Raw genomic sequence first — 18,394 nt, forward strand, 5'->3', positions numbered from 1 at the left:
AAGCTTGTATCTCGAGGTACCACTGTATATACACATACGCACCGCGCAAGCCCGCACGCATATATATATATATATATATATATATGGAGTATTAGTTGCATTTATTTGAAATAGGTAAAAATGGAATTTCCATTAATTTATACATGCTTCCCAACTTAATTTTAACACTTTTTCATGCGTACATAAGAACACAGGCAGAATTGAACAATGTGATTTAACTCACCTCCATTATTTCCTTTGACTCCATGGAAACAGGAACCACTCCACCAGCAGTGCTTCTCTAACAGTCAACACCACCTGACATTCCTGTCAGTGTATGCCAGAACCAAATTTGGACAGAAAGTGCTCTCAGGTACACACTCCGCTCAGCCTGCGCATGCTGGGTCAAGTTAGAACAAGAAAACAGTTCAGCCTAGGTGCCTTATCTGAAAACACCTCCAACCTTCTCCTCTGCCCGTTGTGAGAAAAGACAGAAGTACAAATGTACACATGCAAAAAAAAAACTTCGGTTGTAAAATTGGGCCCGAAGTTAACTTTCTCCTAAACCTTAACTTTTGCCTTTAATTTTCATACTTACAAGTTACCATGCCCCTTATAATCTGGTGCGCCTTATATATGGCTCAATATTGAGCCGCAACAGGTCTCCCAACTACGGTAAGCAGCCGCCGAGTCCTTTTCCTCCGTAGAAGTACCGTATTTTCACGATTATTCGGCGCATCGTATTTTAAGCCGCAGTGTCAGTAACGAGTGCTATTTCTGTATTTTAGACACACAAAGCACGCACCGTTTTATTAGACGCATATATATTATTTATTATATATGGATGAACATCGAAACGCAATAGCGCTGACTACCGGAAGCAGCCTATTTCCGGGTTTCGGTGCGCAGTGACTGCTGGGAAATATAGTTCTTGCACGCTACACCCACACGCTAAAAACACGCTATAAAAGGGCAACGGAAGCAAAACTGAGTTTGGTAGTACTTTATTTGGACATTTTACAACTTACTCAAGTCATCATCACCTTCAAATCCCTCAAACTCTTCATCTTCGGTGTCCGAATTAAACAATTGCCCAAACGAGCCTTCCAAAAAGCCGGGTCCCCTCTCTTCGTTCTCAGAGTCACCGTCATTTCCATGTGGCTCCTCAGAAATGATGCCGGCTTTGGCAAAAGCTCGAACAACCGTGCAAGCAGACACGTTCGCCCAGGCGGCCACAATCCATTCACAAAGCCTCCGGGAATTACGGCAAGCTCCGAGTTCATTTACATGACCTGGTTTTTAACCGTTGCTGTGAGATGAGCACGCATGGAGTCGCAAATCAAAACAGACGACGAGCCGTGAAAAAATCCATCTGGTCGCTTGACATACACCTCACGTAGCCAGTCTCTCATTTTCTCCTCGTCCATCGAGCTTTGGATTCGCCTTCACGATGACGCCGGCTGGAAACTTTTCTTTAGGCAGAGTCTTTCGCTTGAAGATCACCATTGGTGGTAGCTTCTGCCCATTAGCATGGCAAGCGAGAACGACAGTAAAAGCCGACTTCTCGTGCCCCGTTGTTCGTATCGCCACCGTGCTGACCCCCTTCCTCTCGACAGTGTGGTTCATCGGGATGTCGAAAGTCAGCGGCACCTCATCCATGTTGGTTATGTGGTTTGGCTGTATAAGTTTGTCGGCAATCAGCTTGGTGCAGTAGGTGCGGAAAACGGCTAGCTTGTCAATGTAGTCCACCGGAAGTTGCTGCGCCACGGTTGTCCTCACTCTGATCGCCAGATGGTGCCGTTTCATAAAACGAAAGCACCACGACGGTCCTCATTCGAAATGTTCAATTTTCAATTCTTCCGCGAGCGCTTTTGCCTTCAGTCGAATGGTGACTGTGGAGACGTTTCTCCCAGCTGCTATTAGACCAAGAATCCACCACTCAAGTTGATTTTCCAAGTCGGGCCACCTTGCCTTGTTTCCACAGAAACTCAGGTCCTCTTGTTAACTTGGCAAAGCTCCTTCTCCTGCTTTCTCCATTTACGAACTATGGATTCGTTGATGTTGAATTTCCTCGCCGCTGCTCTGTTACCATGATCCACTGCATGATCGATGGTTAGAAGCTTGAACTGTGCTTCGTAAGCGTGCCTCTTTGTAGAAGTATTCATTATTTGTTTTGCAATTGAGCACATGCATAGTGGACATGCCCACACTAGTAGTATATATAGGAACCTTGTAGGGGCGTGGCTTTAGCGTCTTCTCCCACACACACCCTCCCAAGTCTTGCCCCACCAACGTCCGCCTTCTCTCTATATAAAGAGCGTCTTCGCAGGTAGTGCTCAGTCAGGCTCCGGAGCTCAGCCACGGTCGCCGCCGCCGGCGCGCTCCCGCTCGGCGCTCACACAGGGCGCTCTGCATTATAAGGCGCCCTTTCTATTTTGGAGAATTTTTTCTACTTTTATGCGCGCCTTGTAGTCGTGAAAATACGGTACTGTGCGGTGCATACTGGGATATCTACCGTAAAACCTCAATTTCAACAGCATGCCGTTCTATTTTTCAAACTTTCCCCCGTAGTGCCGTTCAATTAGAGGTGCCGTCCAATTAGAGGGTGCCGCTCTGTTTTTCGACTAGCTGGTCACAATTTCGAGAAAATGCGGTAAATTTTATGGATGAAATGAGAAACCAGGTAACATATACATATTTATCTAACAAATACAAGGCATTTACTAGTACATAATTACAAATTCACTGGTGAAAATCAAGTGACACGTCACTGTTGTAGCCGTCCTCGTCATTCACATCACCTTCCGCATCAGCGCCGAGTGTCTGAGTGAGTTCACGTTCATTGTCGCCAGCATTTGCTCGCGCTCACTGGAGAAGTTGCAAACCAGTCTGAATCGGGCTGTCTGACCTGAAACAATGGATCTGGCAATCCTTCGGGTCATCGAGAGCGTTGGTCTGTCCGTATCCCTTGAATGACTTGATGATTAGATCCTTCAGCAGATGATCCCAAGCATTGACTATCCATTTCAAATAAACTTTCATTGTTGGTGCTCGCATGTTGCCAAATTTGGTGTATGTCGCTCTTCTCGCCGTGCAACATCCAGTTCTCGTAGAACTGTCGGACTTTGGCTTTGAATGGGGCGTTCCGGTAGACCTCAGGTGCCTGTATAAATTTGGTGCAATTTCCTGGAATCACGGCCACATCAATAAGGAGCTTCTTCAATTGCTTCTTGGTGGCATCGCTAATGTGAGAACAGTACGATCCCAGGCAAGAAGGCGCTTGCCATCTGACCACCTTCTCAGGTTGAGAAGAACTTCTATTTCACTGGCATGCCACTGTATTTTTCAAACTTTTCCCGTAGTGCCGTTCAATTAAGAGGTGCCGTTCAATTTGAGGGTGCCGCTCAATTAGAGCCTATCGAGGGTTGTTGGCTTTTGTCTTTTCTTAAAAATATTCCGAAAATGATGCACACAAATGTCCTCACAATAGGATAACACGACCACTTGCCAACGGGAAGTAGTATACTCCTCTCGTATTGGCGAGCAAGCTCCTCTACGTGTAAACCATTCTGCACTGACTAACGGGGGAAAGAAAATGCAACGCTCCGCCCAGTGGTCGTAGAGACATTTACACGAGGGAGTTGTTCTCATAAGCAGCCTCTCACAGCTGTCTCGAAGGCTCTTATATCAATATTTGTCTCGTATCTCAAGGTAAATATTTGCTTGAAATTTTACTCGTATCTCAAATTGCTTCTATGCCGGGGCACTCGTATGTCAAGGTATAACTGTATTTTGAAGGGGGGACAAAAGTAAACAACCCTAGGTTAGTCCTTTTTAAAAACTTCGGCTAAAAGTGAAGGTGGAAGTGAGGCAAAAAGAGCCAAGCCGGAAGAAGATAAGTAAAGAAATTAAAACTAAATTAGAATTAAGTTTAGTGTAAGGTAAGATTAAAATTTATTTTTTAGTGTGTCTGTATCGTAATCTAAGTTCATGTAAGATAAATTTATGTTTATCTTATGAGCACGTTGCAGTCCAAAAGTGTTCACTATCTCCACTCTGCGCACTCCACGGTAAACGCTACCGTCTGACTGTACTGAATAATTTCACATTTTAGTATTGAAAATCATAACCACTAGTTATTTGTTATGCTGTTAGTAGAATTAGAACCAATAAAAAAAATTCCATTGTAATATCCAGTTTTTGTTGTTTTTTCAGAAGTTGGGAATGAATTAATTTCTATTTAGTTTGTTTCTATGGGAAAAGTATATTTGAGATACGAGTAAATCAACATACGGTCCTGGAACGCATTAAGCTCGTATCTCAAGGTATTACTGTATAGGAATAATGAATTAGGGTACAATATGAACTGCAAAGTAGGCGGTTTGGACTTTTGAGTTAAACGTCCTTTAAACAAAGTAAAAATGAATTAATTGTTATACTGTGCCCAAGTAGAGATTATAGTTAACAACCCTTTACACATCTTGAGAATGAATTAATAAAAAAAGTACATGTAAAGCTTTAAAATGGAAGAAAAACTTCTTGTCAGTGCTAGGATTCTGTAGGCGTGTCAGATTCGAGAGGCATTGAATCATCGATGGAATCTTCAGAGGGCGCCGTAGATGCAAAGGAGGTACTGTTTCGTTTCTTGTACAAATATTGCTGTTATTATTGTCTTGAAAGTGTCAAGACGATTGCCAGATTCAATGGCTCCAATCATGTCGTCATCAATCTCCTGCTCAAGGCTGCTTCTGACTGGCCCCATGGAGTGTGCTGATGTCCTATAGTCATGCCAGCTTCACGACTGTATCTATGTCAAAAATTATGGCACATATATGGCACATTCCTCATAATGCTGGTTAATTTTTTTAATCCTCGGAGTCAGAGGCAGGGTGCTTAGTCCACACGAGAATTTGCAGTTCCACGCCTCAGAAGATGCGTGCAAACTGCTCATAATACTTTCTTGTTACCTATGGTTGGGTTTGAGATAAGGAGGCAAGGGACATTCCAGCTCTGGCCTGGGGGGGATGTTACCATTGTTTTCAAGCCCCTGAGTGATAAGAAAGTATAATTGCCAAGACTAGCTAGCCATGGAAAACAACTCCATATTCAGAAATTTCTTCTAAACTGAAACATGTACACTAATATTCAAATTAACGCCCACTATTGCCTGCTGTAAAGAAGACATTTAATGAGTCAGATGCCAAATCGGTGTGCTCTTTCAATAAAGCTGTTGCTGATGTGTCAGAAACACCCTGAATTAAACTAAATGTTTCTATGTACTAGTCTATCTTAAAATCCCCCAGAACAGATGAGGTGAAGACACAATGTTTATAGGATGTAGGTTGGTATATACAATTTCTGGTTGAAAGCACAACTTTTGTTTCCAGGTCTGCCACCAATTTGTTGATCTATCCAGCTGCCCGATGTCAGCCCTACTGGTTATGGTTAAGATGACTTGACTCTTTTGGGCACAGAGTGTTAGGTGTTGATGGAATGACAGGGTAGGACGCACATTCCATGATGGCGTCACGCACGGGTGCAGCGGCTCTATGCTCTCCAGTTTGGTGTTTTGTTTTCTCAATCTTACTAACATCTGCGAGGCAAACTTTTTCTAGTCGCCAGGATTTAATTACTCTCGGAAGGAGATGCGATATATCCATCACAACAGATTACCAACGGACCTACAATAGCCCCGAGACCACCGGGATCTCCGTGGATAGTCAGCCCACTCAGAGTACGACGGAGGCGGCGAAGGGAAAGAAAGCAAAAGTGCGGATGCCGGGCGTCCCTAGCTGCTAAACTAAGAAAACAACCACACAGAGCACCGCTTCCGAGTATCTTCTTGATCAACGCCAGATCCATCACCCACAAAATGGACGATTGGAAATTCAGCTTGCTACCAACAGCTTTGTCAGGAACTGCAACATTATTTTCATCACGGAAATGTGGCTACACCCGCAAATCCCCGACACCGCGATATCGCTAGCTAGCCGGACACTGTTCCGAAATGATCATTCGAAAGAATAAGGCAAGAGCGGGGGGGGGGACTTTGCGAGTACATACACAACGAATGAGGCTGCAACAGTAGGATCATTAACACTCACTGCTCCCCGGATTTAGAGCTCTTGGGGCCCTTCTATCTACCCAGAGAGCTAACGATTGTCATTGTAATGGCTGTTTACATCCCACAGGATGCTAACGTTAGCACGGCACTTAGCCTCCTGCTAGCGACTGTAAACAAACAGCAGCTTGACCACGCCACCCCGATGGAGTCTTTCTTGTCGCTGGTGACTTCAACAAAGCATGTTTAAAGACTGCTCTGCCTAAGTTTATGCAGTACGTGAAGTGTCACACCAGAGGAGATAAAATTCTAGACCATGTTTATTCTAATATCAAAACATGCTTATAGAGCCACACCTCTCCCTCATCTTGCTGGATCAGACCATCTCTGCCTGTACCTCACCCCCTCATACACCCCACTCCGGAAGCTAACAAGGCCACAAATAAAGATAATAAAAACATGGCCCGATGACGCCCTTTCTCAGCTGCAGAACTATTTTTCCCCCACCATTTGGGAACTTTTTGAACACCACAACCTTCAGGACTACACGGACACTGTACTTTCCTACATCAAAAACTGCACGGACAACGTCACTGTTAATAAACGGACACGTTTTTTTCCTAACCAAAAACCCTGGATGACCAGTGAGACACATGCACTCATAAAATGCCGTAACACCGCCTTATTATTATTATTGCAGATCCCTCACTAGCGGAGAAATTGAACCGTTTCTTTGCCCGCTTTGAGACTGACAAATCAGACCCAATCTCAACACCCCCACCACCACCCTGCAGCAATACAATGACGTTCCGGGAACAGGAAGTGAGACTGGTAATGCGGTCTGTGAACACCAGGAAGGCTGCTGGCCCAGACGGAGTACCTGGGAAGGTGCTCAAAGCCTGTGCTGACCAGCTGGCTGGAGTCTTCACAAACATTTTCAATTGTTCCCTGCAACAATCCATCATTCCATCTTGTCTGAAATCTGCCACCATCATCCCTGTCCCCAAAAAGCCAACCATTGGCAGCATGAATGATTATAGGCCTGTTGCCCTCACGCCTGTGATCATGAAGTGCTTTGAAAAGTTGGTAGCCCGCCATATCAGGAATACAATCCCTCCCTCAATTGACCCTCACCAGTTTGCTTATAGAGCAAACAGGTCCACTGATGATGCTATTGCCATTGCTCTTCATACAGCACTGAGCCACCTGGAACACCATGGGAACTACGTGAGGATGCTCTTCATTGACTATAGCTCAGCCTTCAACACCATAAAACCGGACATTCTGACTGACAAACTCTCCCACCTTGGACTATCCTCTTCAATCTGCTGCTGGATAAAGAACTTCTTGACCAACCGACCACAGACTGTTAGACTTGGTCCCCACCTCTCTTCCTCCATTACACTAAGCACTGGCTCCCCTCAAGGCTGTGTACTGAGTCCTCTTCTGTACTCCCTGTACACATACGACTGTACACCCACCCACCAGTCTAACGCCATCATCAAATTCGCTGACGACACCACTGTGGTCGGACTCATCTCAGGAGGGGATGAGTCGGCTTACAGAGATGAGGTCAACAAATTGTCTTCGTGGTGCTCGGTGAACAATCTCACACTGAACACCACGAAAACTAAAGAAATAATCCTGGACTTTCGCAAACACAGCACAGATCTGGCCCCACTCCTCATAAATGGAGTATGTGTAGACAGGGTCCAGTCCTTTAAATTCCTGGGGGTCCACGTCACGGATAAGCTCTCATGGTCTACAAACATCACGGCAGTGGTGAAGAAGGCTCAGAAACGACTCCATTTCCTCAGGGTACTTAGGAAGAACAACTTGGGCACCAAGCTTCTGATAACCATCTATAGAACCACTGTAGAGAGCATCCTGGCGTACGGCATCACAGTGTGGTACGCTGGAAGCACGGCGGCAGACAAAAAGGCCATGCAGAAAGTGATAAACACTGCCCAGAGGATTGTCGGCTGCTCTCTGCCCTCACTGGAAGACATTGCCAGCCCTCGTTACCTCAGCAGAGCCAAGAACATCATAGGGGACCCTTACCACCCGGGTCACAATCTGTTCCAGCTGCTGCCCTCTGGCAGACGCTATAGGTCCCACAAAGCACGGACAAATAGGCTTAAGGACAGTTTTTTCCCCACATCCATCAGAAATCTAAACTCGCGGTAACATAACACACATTCCCTTCTGCGGTAATATGAAAAGATGTTTGGGTGATCTGCCTCCTACTAGCTGACTGGTGATCTGCCTCCTACTAGCTGACTGAAGTAAGGTAAGTGAAAGACAGTGAGAGGTAAGCGAGAGGTAAGCGACCTGTATCCACAACAGCAGAATGCCAAATTACCGTAACTTACACTTATTTAGGTCTTTTGTCGAGTAAACGTAGCTTATGGAGAAGCACCATCAATTTCGTCACACGCAGTTTCTGCGTGTGGTGACAAGTAGGCTTTTTGTGTTGTGATAATGACGACAGGGCCTATGTCCGATTATTATTATTACTTAGGTCAGGGGACAAGGTACAATACAGCGCTGGCAGAGCATAGCTGAAGAGAGGCATTAAAATGGCCAAGGCACTAATACAAGGAAAATTGAGGAGCACTTCACAGGAAATAACTCAAAGAAGATGTGGCAGGGAAAACAACATATTACCAATTACAATGACAATAATGTCTCTGTTAACGCAGATGCCTCACTAGCAGAGGAACTGAACCGTTTCTTAGCCTGCTTTGAGACTGACAAATCAGACCCAGTCTCAACCGTGTGCGGTTGATTGGTCGCCGGTCTTTTGGTCGCCGTCTTTTGGTCGCCGGTCTTTTGGACGCGGTCTTTTGGTCGCCCCGACCGCGACAACGGGCGACCAAAAGACCGGGGACAAAACAAGGTAAAACAACACGGTCTACGCATCAATAAAAGCCAACAATGGCCATGAGCAGTTTCATTGAGCCGACTTGAGTGTATAAGAGTTTGTATGTACATGCATTGTCTCTTTAAGAAGCTACGTCAGTCAGGGTCTTAACAAGTTCTCCAACAAAAAACAATAAAAGTCCGGGAAATTTGGAGCTTTTCTGTAGCCTAATAATTACTAGGGCATTAAGTATGACTGAATAGTAATTCGCAGTTTGTATTTAGGGAATTTGAGCAACGATTAAAATGGTAATTATCACTTACCTTCCGGGCGACCAAAAGACCGGCGACCAAAAGATCGGCGACCAATCAACCGTGTACCGTCTCAACACATCCACCACCACCCTGCAGCAGTACTTCAGGAACATGAAGTGAGACAGGTACTGCACACTGTGAACACCAGGAAGGCTGCTGGCCCTGACAGAGTACCTGGGAAGGTGTTCAAAGCCTGTGCTGACCAGCTGATGGTGTTTTCACAAAGATATTCAATTGTTCCCTGCAACAATCCATCATCCCATCCTGCCTGAAATCTGCCACCATTATCACTGTCCCTAAAAAGCCAACCATTGACAGCCTAAATGATTATAGGCCTGTTGCACTTACGCCTGTGATCATGAAGTGCCTTGAAAAGTTGGTTGCCCGCCATATCAGGGATACAATCCCTCCCTCAGTTGACCCTCACCAGTTTGCCTATAGAGCAAATAGGTCCACTGAGGACGCCATCGCCATAGCTCTACACACAGCACTGAGCCACCTGGAGCACCATGGGAATTATGTGAGGATGCATTCCATTGACTATAGCTCAGCCTTCAACACTATAATACCGGACATTCTGGCTGACAAACTCTCCCACCTTGGACTATCCTCTTCCATCTGCTACTGGATTAAGAACTTCTTAACCAACCGTCCACAAACTCTTAGACTTGGTCCCCACCTCTCTTCCTCCATTACACTGAGCACTGGCTCCCCTCAAGGCTGTGTACGGAGTCCTCTTCTGTACTCCCTGTACAAATACGACTACATCGACCCACCAGTCTAACTCCATCATCAAATTTGCTGATGACACCACTGTGGTCGGACTCATGTCAGGGGGGATGAGTCTGCTTACAGAGATGAGGTCAACAAACTGTCTTTGTGGTGTTTGGTGAACAATCTCACTAAACGCCACGAAAACTAAAGAAATAATCCTGGACTTTCGCAAATGCAGCACAGATCTGGCCCCACTCCTCAGAAATGGAGTATGCGTAGACAGGGTCCAGCCCTTCAAATTCCTGGGGGTCCACGTCACAAACAAGCTCTCCTGGTCTACCAACACTACGGCCCACCAGAAACGACTCCATTTCCTGAGGGTACTCAGGAGGAACAACTTGGACACTAAGCTTCTGGTAATCTTCTATAGCGCCACTGTGGAGAGCATCCTGGCATACTGCATTACAGTGTGGTACGCTGGAAGCACGGCAGCAGACAGAAAGGCCATGCAGAGAGTGATCAACACTGCCCAGAAGACCACCGGCCGCTCTCTGTCCTCACTGGATGACATTGCCAGCCCTCGCTACCTCAGCAGAGCCAGGAACATTGTCACGGACCAATACCACCCTGGTCACAACCTGTTCCAGCTGCTGCCCTCTGGCAGACGCTACATGTCTCACAAAGCACGGACAAATAGACTTAAGGATAGTTTTTTTCCCACAGCCATCAGGACTCTGAACTTGCGTTAGCACGACACACTCCCTTCTGTGCAATAACTTTGGGGTGTGCAATAACAATGTGCAATATCTTAGATTGTGCAATATTTTAGAATTTACCTAGCCTAGATGTGACTTTTTAAACTTTTATATTACTATTAGTTTTTTTTTGTTTTTTTACTGGGAAAACGCACTTTGTGGAGTAGCACCACCAATTTCGTTATACGCAGCTGTGTATGATGACAATAAAGGCTTTCGATTTGATTTGATTTGACATTCGTGCTCACCCGCTGGCATTCCAGTACTGCAGCAGGACATCTTGAGACCTGGTTATGTTGCCGGGTGTAATTGTCTTGGTTGAGACAAATCCTGTGGTTCACTAAGTTGTCTTTAAGTGCATGTGGGGTCGTCAAATGTTATTAATAAAATTCACATGGTTGTCTTGCAGATGTAATGTCCATCTCCGCAATCCCGAGGCTCCCGGCCGTTAAATCCGCTGAGCAAGCTATTTTTCAGTCTGCTGTAAGGTCACCCAGGGCTCACATTTCTGGGGGTGGGGAAAAAATAATTTAAAAAAAATAGACCTTCACCAAGGCCCCCGGCCGTCGGTGTCCGCTTAATGAGTTCTATTTTCAGTTAAAGGTGACGGCGTCCGCCGTAAGGTCACCCAGGGCTCGCAATTCTAAAAAAATAAAAATAATCCACCCACACAGAGGCTCCCAGACAAATGCTTTGAACGTGTTTTGAACACAGCTGAGGATATTTGGGAAGTTGCGTCTGTCCACAGACACATGCTGTCCGTTCAGAAAGCTCTATTTGTGGATAAAAATGACGGCTACCGCCTGCTGCCCGCCATTTTTTTTCCCTTGGTACTGAGTTGAGTCCCCTGTCTTCTGGCATTTTCTTCCGCGAGTTTCAGCGTGGATTTTGACATTCTTATGAACTTTTTATATATTAAAAAAAAACAATGTCGAAGACACGAAGTGGTGAAGGACAGTACTGGGATACCTCTAATTACTAAATTAATTGGTTTCAGATAATTTGTCATAACTTGGATTTTTTGTAAGTATAGGCGTAATTTACATTGAATTAGCAAAATCTGTTCACTGATCTTTATTATCCCCTAAACTTTATGAAAATTATAAAGTATACCAATTTTGTATTATGTATGCAAATGTAGGTATGTATGGAAAAACATTTAAGAAAATTATTTACTAAAGCGGCCCGGTGGAGCAAGTGGATAGCACGTCGGCCTCACAGCTCTGGGGTCCTGGGTTCAAATCCAGGTCACGTCCATCTGTGTGGAGTTTGCATGTTCTACCCGGCCTGTGTGGGCTTCCTGCAGGTACCCTGGTTTCCTCCCACATTCCAAAAACATGCATGGTAGGCTGATTGGACACTCTAAATTGCCCCTAGGTATGGGTGTGAGAGTGCATGGTTGTCCGTCTCCTTGTGCCCTGCGATTGGCTGGCCACTGATTCAGGGTGTCCTCCGCCTCTGGCAGCTTGGATAGGCTAAAACACCCCCCCCCCCGCAACCCTAATGAGAATAAAGCGGTTCAGAAAATGAGATGAGAATTATTTACTAAGCCACAATACCATTCATTCATTCATTTTCCAAACCACGTATCCTCACAATGTTGGCAGGGGGTGCTGGAGCCTATCCCAGATGACTGCGGGCACCACCCTGACTTGGTGTTCAGCCAATCGCAGGGCACAAGGAGATAGACACCTGATGTTATGGTGCCTGAAGGTGGTAATGGCGACGAAGACGAACACGATCTCCAGCCTGGTACCTGAAGCCAGACTAGCCCGCGACGACTACGTACAACTTTCGTTGCCAGCAGGGGTTGGTTCAAGAAATTCAAGTGGCGATTCGGCCTTCATAGCATGTCGTTATATGGAGAGGTGGCCTTTGCAGGCGAAGCAGCTGCGGGGCATTATGTTGAGGATGTGTTCCCTGAACTTATTGAGGAAAATGGCTATCTCCCGGATCAAATCTTCAACATGGATGAAGCAGGCTTCTTTCGGAAGAGAATGCCGTCCTGAACATTTCTGTTCAAGGACGAACTAAAGAAGCCAGGGTTCAAGGCTCACAAAGATCGATTACCTCTCGTCATGTGTGGGAATGCTGCAGGATTCATGCTCAAGCCTGGCCTTATTTACAAGTCACAGAATCCTCAAGCAATTTTTAAAAAAGGGACAAAAGCTTGCTGCCAGTGTACAGTGTCACTCACCATCACAATCATCTCATCGTACTGCACAGGTCTTTTCATCCCCATATCAAAATCAATAATTACATGATATAAAATGAATGTAACATGAATGTCTATCTCTTATGTGGCCCTCTTAATAAAAAGAAAATAAAACCACCAGAAGCCACTCTTGCTACAAGAACTCAGCACTGAAGGGGTAAAAAAATACATATACATATACTAGATATTATTTGTATGTACAGACGCTCCCCTACTTACGAACGAGTTAGGTTCCGAGCGATTGTTCATAATTTGAATTTTTTTGTAAGTTATTCAGTGCTATATTTTGTATTATAATTTATGTTTAAGGCCTATATAAGTATATTGAAGGTTTATATAAGTGCATTTGTATGTTTAAGGATTGTATAAGTAACACACATTGGTTTGTACTGAAATTTTTTTTTAATAAAATGGAGAGAATACATTCAGTACTGTATACATACATTAGAGAGAGAGAGATTTACTAGAAACTGGCCGAAAGAAGCTATCTAATGACGATTTCAGTTTTCTTTTTTTCATCATAAATGATGCGGTAGCACTGTATGGCATCATTCAATTGATTTGCAAACTTTGTGCAACGTTCAATATTTGGGTCCTGCTGCTCGATCTTTATGTTTATAAATGGTACTGACGGTCGAACGATTCAAGTTGTATTCCCGTGCAACGCGCATCAAGCTTCGTTATTATTGCCACTCATTTCAAATGAAATGTTTGCCTCTTCCTTGCACCTCCCTCAATAGAAGCCTTTCGCTTTTCACCAACTGTATTGAATAATGGATGCACAAGATATTTAATGATAAAAATGAAAAAGGTTCTTTGCACACTGGAGATACGTTCACACACTTCCGCACTGCAACGAAGTGGGCAGAAGAAGGTAGATGCAGGGTGAGCTGAGCTCTCACAGCGCCAGGCGTCGGTATTAGCGGCGGACAGAAGCACTACTCAGAAAAAGGCGCGCAATACAAAATCGAACTTACAAACATTTTTCGACATAAACGCAATTTGCAGACATGTTCGTATGTACCGTTGTTCGTAACTCGAATGTTCGTAAGTAGGGGAGCGTCTGTATATTTTTTTAAGTTTATAAAAATGTAAAAATCCACACTGAAACTCGCCACCAGGGGCCACTCTAGCTACTAGGTCTACGCACCAAATGAAATTCTGCTCGTTTTATTCGTGCAGTTAGTGCAAACTTTGAGATGTGCCACCTCGCATTTTTAACAGACATGACAGAAATACTGAACAGCTGCAACTTGCAACTACAAGGCCAAACTTATTTGTGACATGTATTTCCACATTAAAGCATTTGAGGTGAAACTAGAGCTGCTTTTGTGACAAGTGAAAAAGCACAGCTTCATTCATCTCCCTACTACACAAAACCTCTCTGCAGAGAACCCACTGGTCCCGTTTCCAGCTGAAAAGTGTTTGGAAACACTGGAAATGCTGAAGGCGGAGTTCGGTGTGCAATTCCGTGAACTACATGGTTATGCATAAGAAATATGTATTTTCCAGAACCCATTTATTGCCGACATTGATGAAGCCAAGCCTTCTTATCAGTTTGAGTTGGCCGAGTTACAGAACTGTGATGTTCTAAAAGACGCATTCAAGCCTAACAGTCTCATTGACTTCTATGCCAACCTCTCAAACGGGACGTACCCTAACATCAGACAACACGCAATGAAGATGTCAACACTTTTGGCCACACGTATATCTGCGAACAAACCTTTTCACACATGAAACGGCTGAAAAATCCAATGAGATCATGATTGACAGATGAACATCTGCATCATTGTTTGAGACTGGCAGTGACTAGTATGGAACCTGATATTCAACTTCTCAACAGCCAGAAGCAGGCCCACAGTTCACAATTATGAACATACAAAGGTAAACTCATTTTTCTGGCTTGAATTAGTCATTCTGAGTATAAACAAATATAATCATAATAAAATCTACTGGGATTAAATCTCCACAACCACACTGGTAGTGGTACTGATTGTGCTGTGTAGGTGCTGCATCACTTAGTTCAGTTTCTCAGCCTGCTTGGTTTGTGGTTTTCACAGGGAAGTTGATGAGAGAGCTGCAAGCAGCGATGTCTACAAGCCTACTGGAACCTACAAAAAGATTATAAGGAAGGAACACAAGAACTTTGAGAGACTGTTCATAAGAGTCATTTATAAGTAAGAGATTTTGCTCTGAAAACTTAGCGGAACTTGGACCTATTAAGCACAGCACAACAGAAAGTTTATGTTCCATGGACTTTTTTCCATGAAGAACCCATAGAGCATACCTGTCAACCTCTGCCGATAACTGCCCTTATAAATGATTATGATTCCCCTTACAAACCCCCAAAAAACCTTACAAACACCGTACGAGTCGTACGGTGTTTGTAAGGTTTTTGGGGGGTTTATAAGGGGAATCATAATCATTTATAAGGGCAGTTATCGGCAGAGGTTGACAGGTATGCAGAGTGTTATTTGATTATTATTTATTTCATAAATAGTGCGTTTATTTATTTTATGACTTTTATTCTGTGAAGAATCTAGAAAGGGATAGGAAAGAGAAAATGCAGTTTTTAAATGATGATATTATTCAACAAGAAAAATCCAAACTTATCTGGCCCTCTGAGAAAAAGTAATCGCCCCTTTGTCAAATCACAAAATAACTGTGCTTCATCACAATTGTAGGAAAGCTGAGTTCAATTTCAGAAGCCACACCCACACCTGATAACCACCAAGTGTTGAATCAAGAAAACACTTAAATACGTAAAATGCATTAGCGAAGTAGGCTACAAGATCAGAGCATCATGCCACGATCCAAAGAAATTCAAGAAGAAATGCAAAAAAAAAAGTTATCAGTCTAGAATAGGTTACAAAGATATGGTTTGGGGGCTCCAGCAAACCACTGTCAGAGCCATTATCCACAAATGGAGAGAACTGGGAACAAGTGCAAACCTTCCCCGGAGGGGTCGGCCAGCTAAAATTACTCCAAGAGTGCGACGACTGAGTTAGGAGGTCACAAAAGAACCTAGAAAAACATCGAAAGAACTGCAGGCCTCGCTGGCCTCAGTAAAGAGCAATGTTGATGACTCGACTAAAAACACGGACCAATGCTGGCATCCATGGCAGAGTTCCAAGGTGAAAACCATTGCTATCCAAAAAGAATATAAAGTCTCATCGTATGTTTTCCAAAAAAACATCTTGATGATCCTCCACACTTTTGGAAGAACATTCTGTGGACTGATGAGCCTTAATGGAAGGCGTGCGGCCCGTTACATTTGGTGAAAAAAATGGCACAGCATTGAACCAAAAGAACACAATACCAACAGTGACACATGGTGGTGGCATTGTGATGGTCTGGGACTGCTTTGCTACCTAAGGACCAGGACAACATGCTGTAATTGAAGCAAGAATGAATTCTGGTGTCAACCAACTAATTTTGAAGGAAAACGTCCGGCCTTCAGTTGTTTATGCACTAAAACTCCAGTGCTCTTGGAGCATGACAACGATCCAAAGCGCACCAGCAGGTCGACCTCTGAATGGCTAACAAAAAAGTTAAGGTTTTGGAGTGGCCAAGTCAAAGTCCGGATTTAAATCCTATTGAAATACTGTGGTGTGATCTGAAACGGGCTGTTCATGCTATATAAAAAACCCCTAATAATGCAGAATTAGAACAGTTCTGCAAAGAAGAGTGGGCCAAAATTCCTCCCAAGCATTGTGTAAGACTAATCACAAATTATCGTAAACGCTTGATTTCAGTTATTGCTGCCAAGGGTGGCACAACCTGTTATTAGGTTCAGCGGGCAATTACTTTTTCACAGAGGGCTAGACAAGGTTGTAATTTTTTTCTGTCTTGGTAAATGAAATCATCATTTAGAAACTGAATTTTCTAATTCGCGGCCCGGTGGAGCGAGTGGTTAACGCGTCGGCCTCACAGCTCAGGGGTCCCGGGTTCAAATCCAGGTCACATCCACCTGTGTGGAGTTTGCATATTCTCCCCAGGCCTGCGTGGGTTTCCTCCTACATTCCAAAAACATGCATGGTAGGCTGATTGGACAATCTAAATTGCCCCTAGGTATGGGTGTGAGTGCGCATGGTTGTCTGCCTCATTGTGCCCTGCGATTGGCTGACCACCGATTCAGGGTGTCCCCCGCCTCTGGCCCGAAGTCAGCTGGGATAGGCTCCAACACACCCCGCCACCCTAATGAGGATGAAGCAGTTCAGAAAATGAGATGAGAAATGGGGGGAGAATTTCTAGTTTACAACCACCCACCACCCAACGCGACCCTTATGAGGGTGAAGCAGTTCAGAAAATTAGATGAGAGATGGGGGAGAATTTCTATTCACACCAACCCACTACCCCACGACCCTAATGAGGATGAAGCAGTTCAGAAAATGAGATGTTAGATGGGAGAAAGATCCTCGAACAACATCCTAACATGAAAAAATATAAATCTATACATTATTACATTATTGTTCTTTTCCATCATCACTTTAAGAAGTCCCCAATGTCACTTTAAACACATGAAAACACGGGTTCGAGTGCGATCGCAATAAACAAGAGCTTAAAAACATTCGAATAACAATACAAGTTTGTTAACTTACCCATCGATTACTGCACCCAACTTGAAAGTATAATTTATAACTACTCTGTCATTAGCTCGTTAAAGCAACTAGGTTTTAAGCGCCATGTTGCAAAGCACTATTCATGCTTGAGTGTCCTGATTGGATAACAACGTCTTCTTCCTCTGCGTCACACCAGCATCAATCACGTGACCATTTCTTACCGGCGTAGTACGTCACAGACGTGTCAGCGAATCACATTGTTTCCCGGGAAATTCATATTTGTGTCTGGGGAGCGCCCGTAACGTTCAGCCGGTGCATACGTGAGCAATACAAACATTTGAAATTTTAGGTCACGTCAGAAGAGAGAATATCATTATCATTTATTAATTGTATTAAATCCATTATTATCATAGCTATTGATCACAATAACAATATCTTTCATCTCATCTTCCTCCTCACTGGAAATTAGATTAGATTAGATAACTTTATTCACTCCATGCCACATCACAAGTTGAGAGTTAAACAGTCCATGCCACATCAAGAGTCTTCTTTGAGAATGTGATGTGCAAAGAGGCCGTAGTATGGAGCGGATCTGGATCAACAGGCGTCTCCTCTGGCCTCCAGGCAAATTGCGTGGCTCAGGTTTTCTATGATCTGTCCATTCTTGTGCTTTTACTGATCTTGAGTCTGCTACAGAGGTCTCCAAACTGGTCCTTGGCGGCCACTGTGGGTGCAGGTGTTTGTTCCAACCAATCCAACACAAACAGTTTAACCAATGAGGTTTCTGCTGAAAAAAGAAGCACCTGACTGCAATCCACTGATTGCACATCTAGGATACCAGATTGGTGGAAAGGTTACTCTTACAGGTTGGAACGAAAACCCGCACCCACTGTGGCCCTTTCTGGAATAGTTTGGGGACCACTGGGTTACC

General features: G+C 44.2%; 1 protein-coding gene across 5 annotated transcripts in view; it reads right to left on the reverse strand.

Moving 5' to 3' along the window:
* The window catches only part of tmem94 (transmembrane protein 94), a 201,013-nt gene extending 183,375 nt beyond the window's left edge, over positions 1 to 17,638 (reverse strand). For all 5 annotated transcript variants that reach the window (XM_077625143.1, XM_077625142.1, XM_077625141.1 and 2 more), the window contains exons 1-2: positions 17,503 to 17,638; positions 224 to 379 (exon numbers count right to left, since the gene is read on the reverse strand). Coding sequence is in view for 4 of the 5 variants with exons in the window: in XM_077625142.1 (XP_077481268.1) it covers positions 224 to 247 (24 nt within the window). In the remaining variant the exon portion in view is untranslated. The remainder of the gene's footprint in view (positions 1 to 223; positions 380 to 17,502) is intronic.
* Between the last annotated feature and the right edge of the window lie 756 nt (positions 17,639 to 18,394).

Source organism: Stigmatopora argus, chromosome 18 (genome assembly GCF_051989625.1).
Source record: "Stigmatopora argus isolate UIUO_Sarg chromosome 18, RoL_Sarg_1.0, whole genome shotgun sequence".
Taxonomy (NCBI): Eukaryota; Metazoa; Chordata; class Actinopteri; order Syngnathiformes; family Syngnathidae; genus Stigmatopora; species Stigmatopora argus.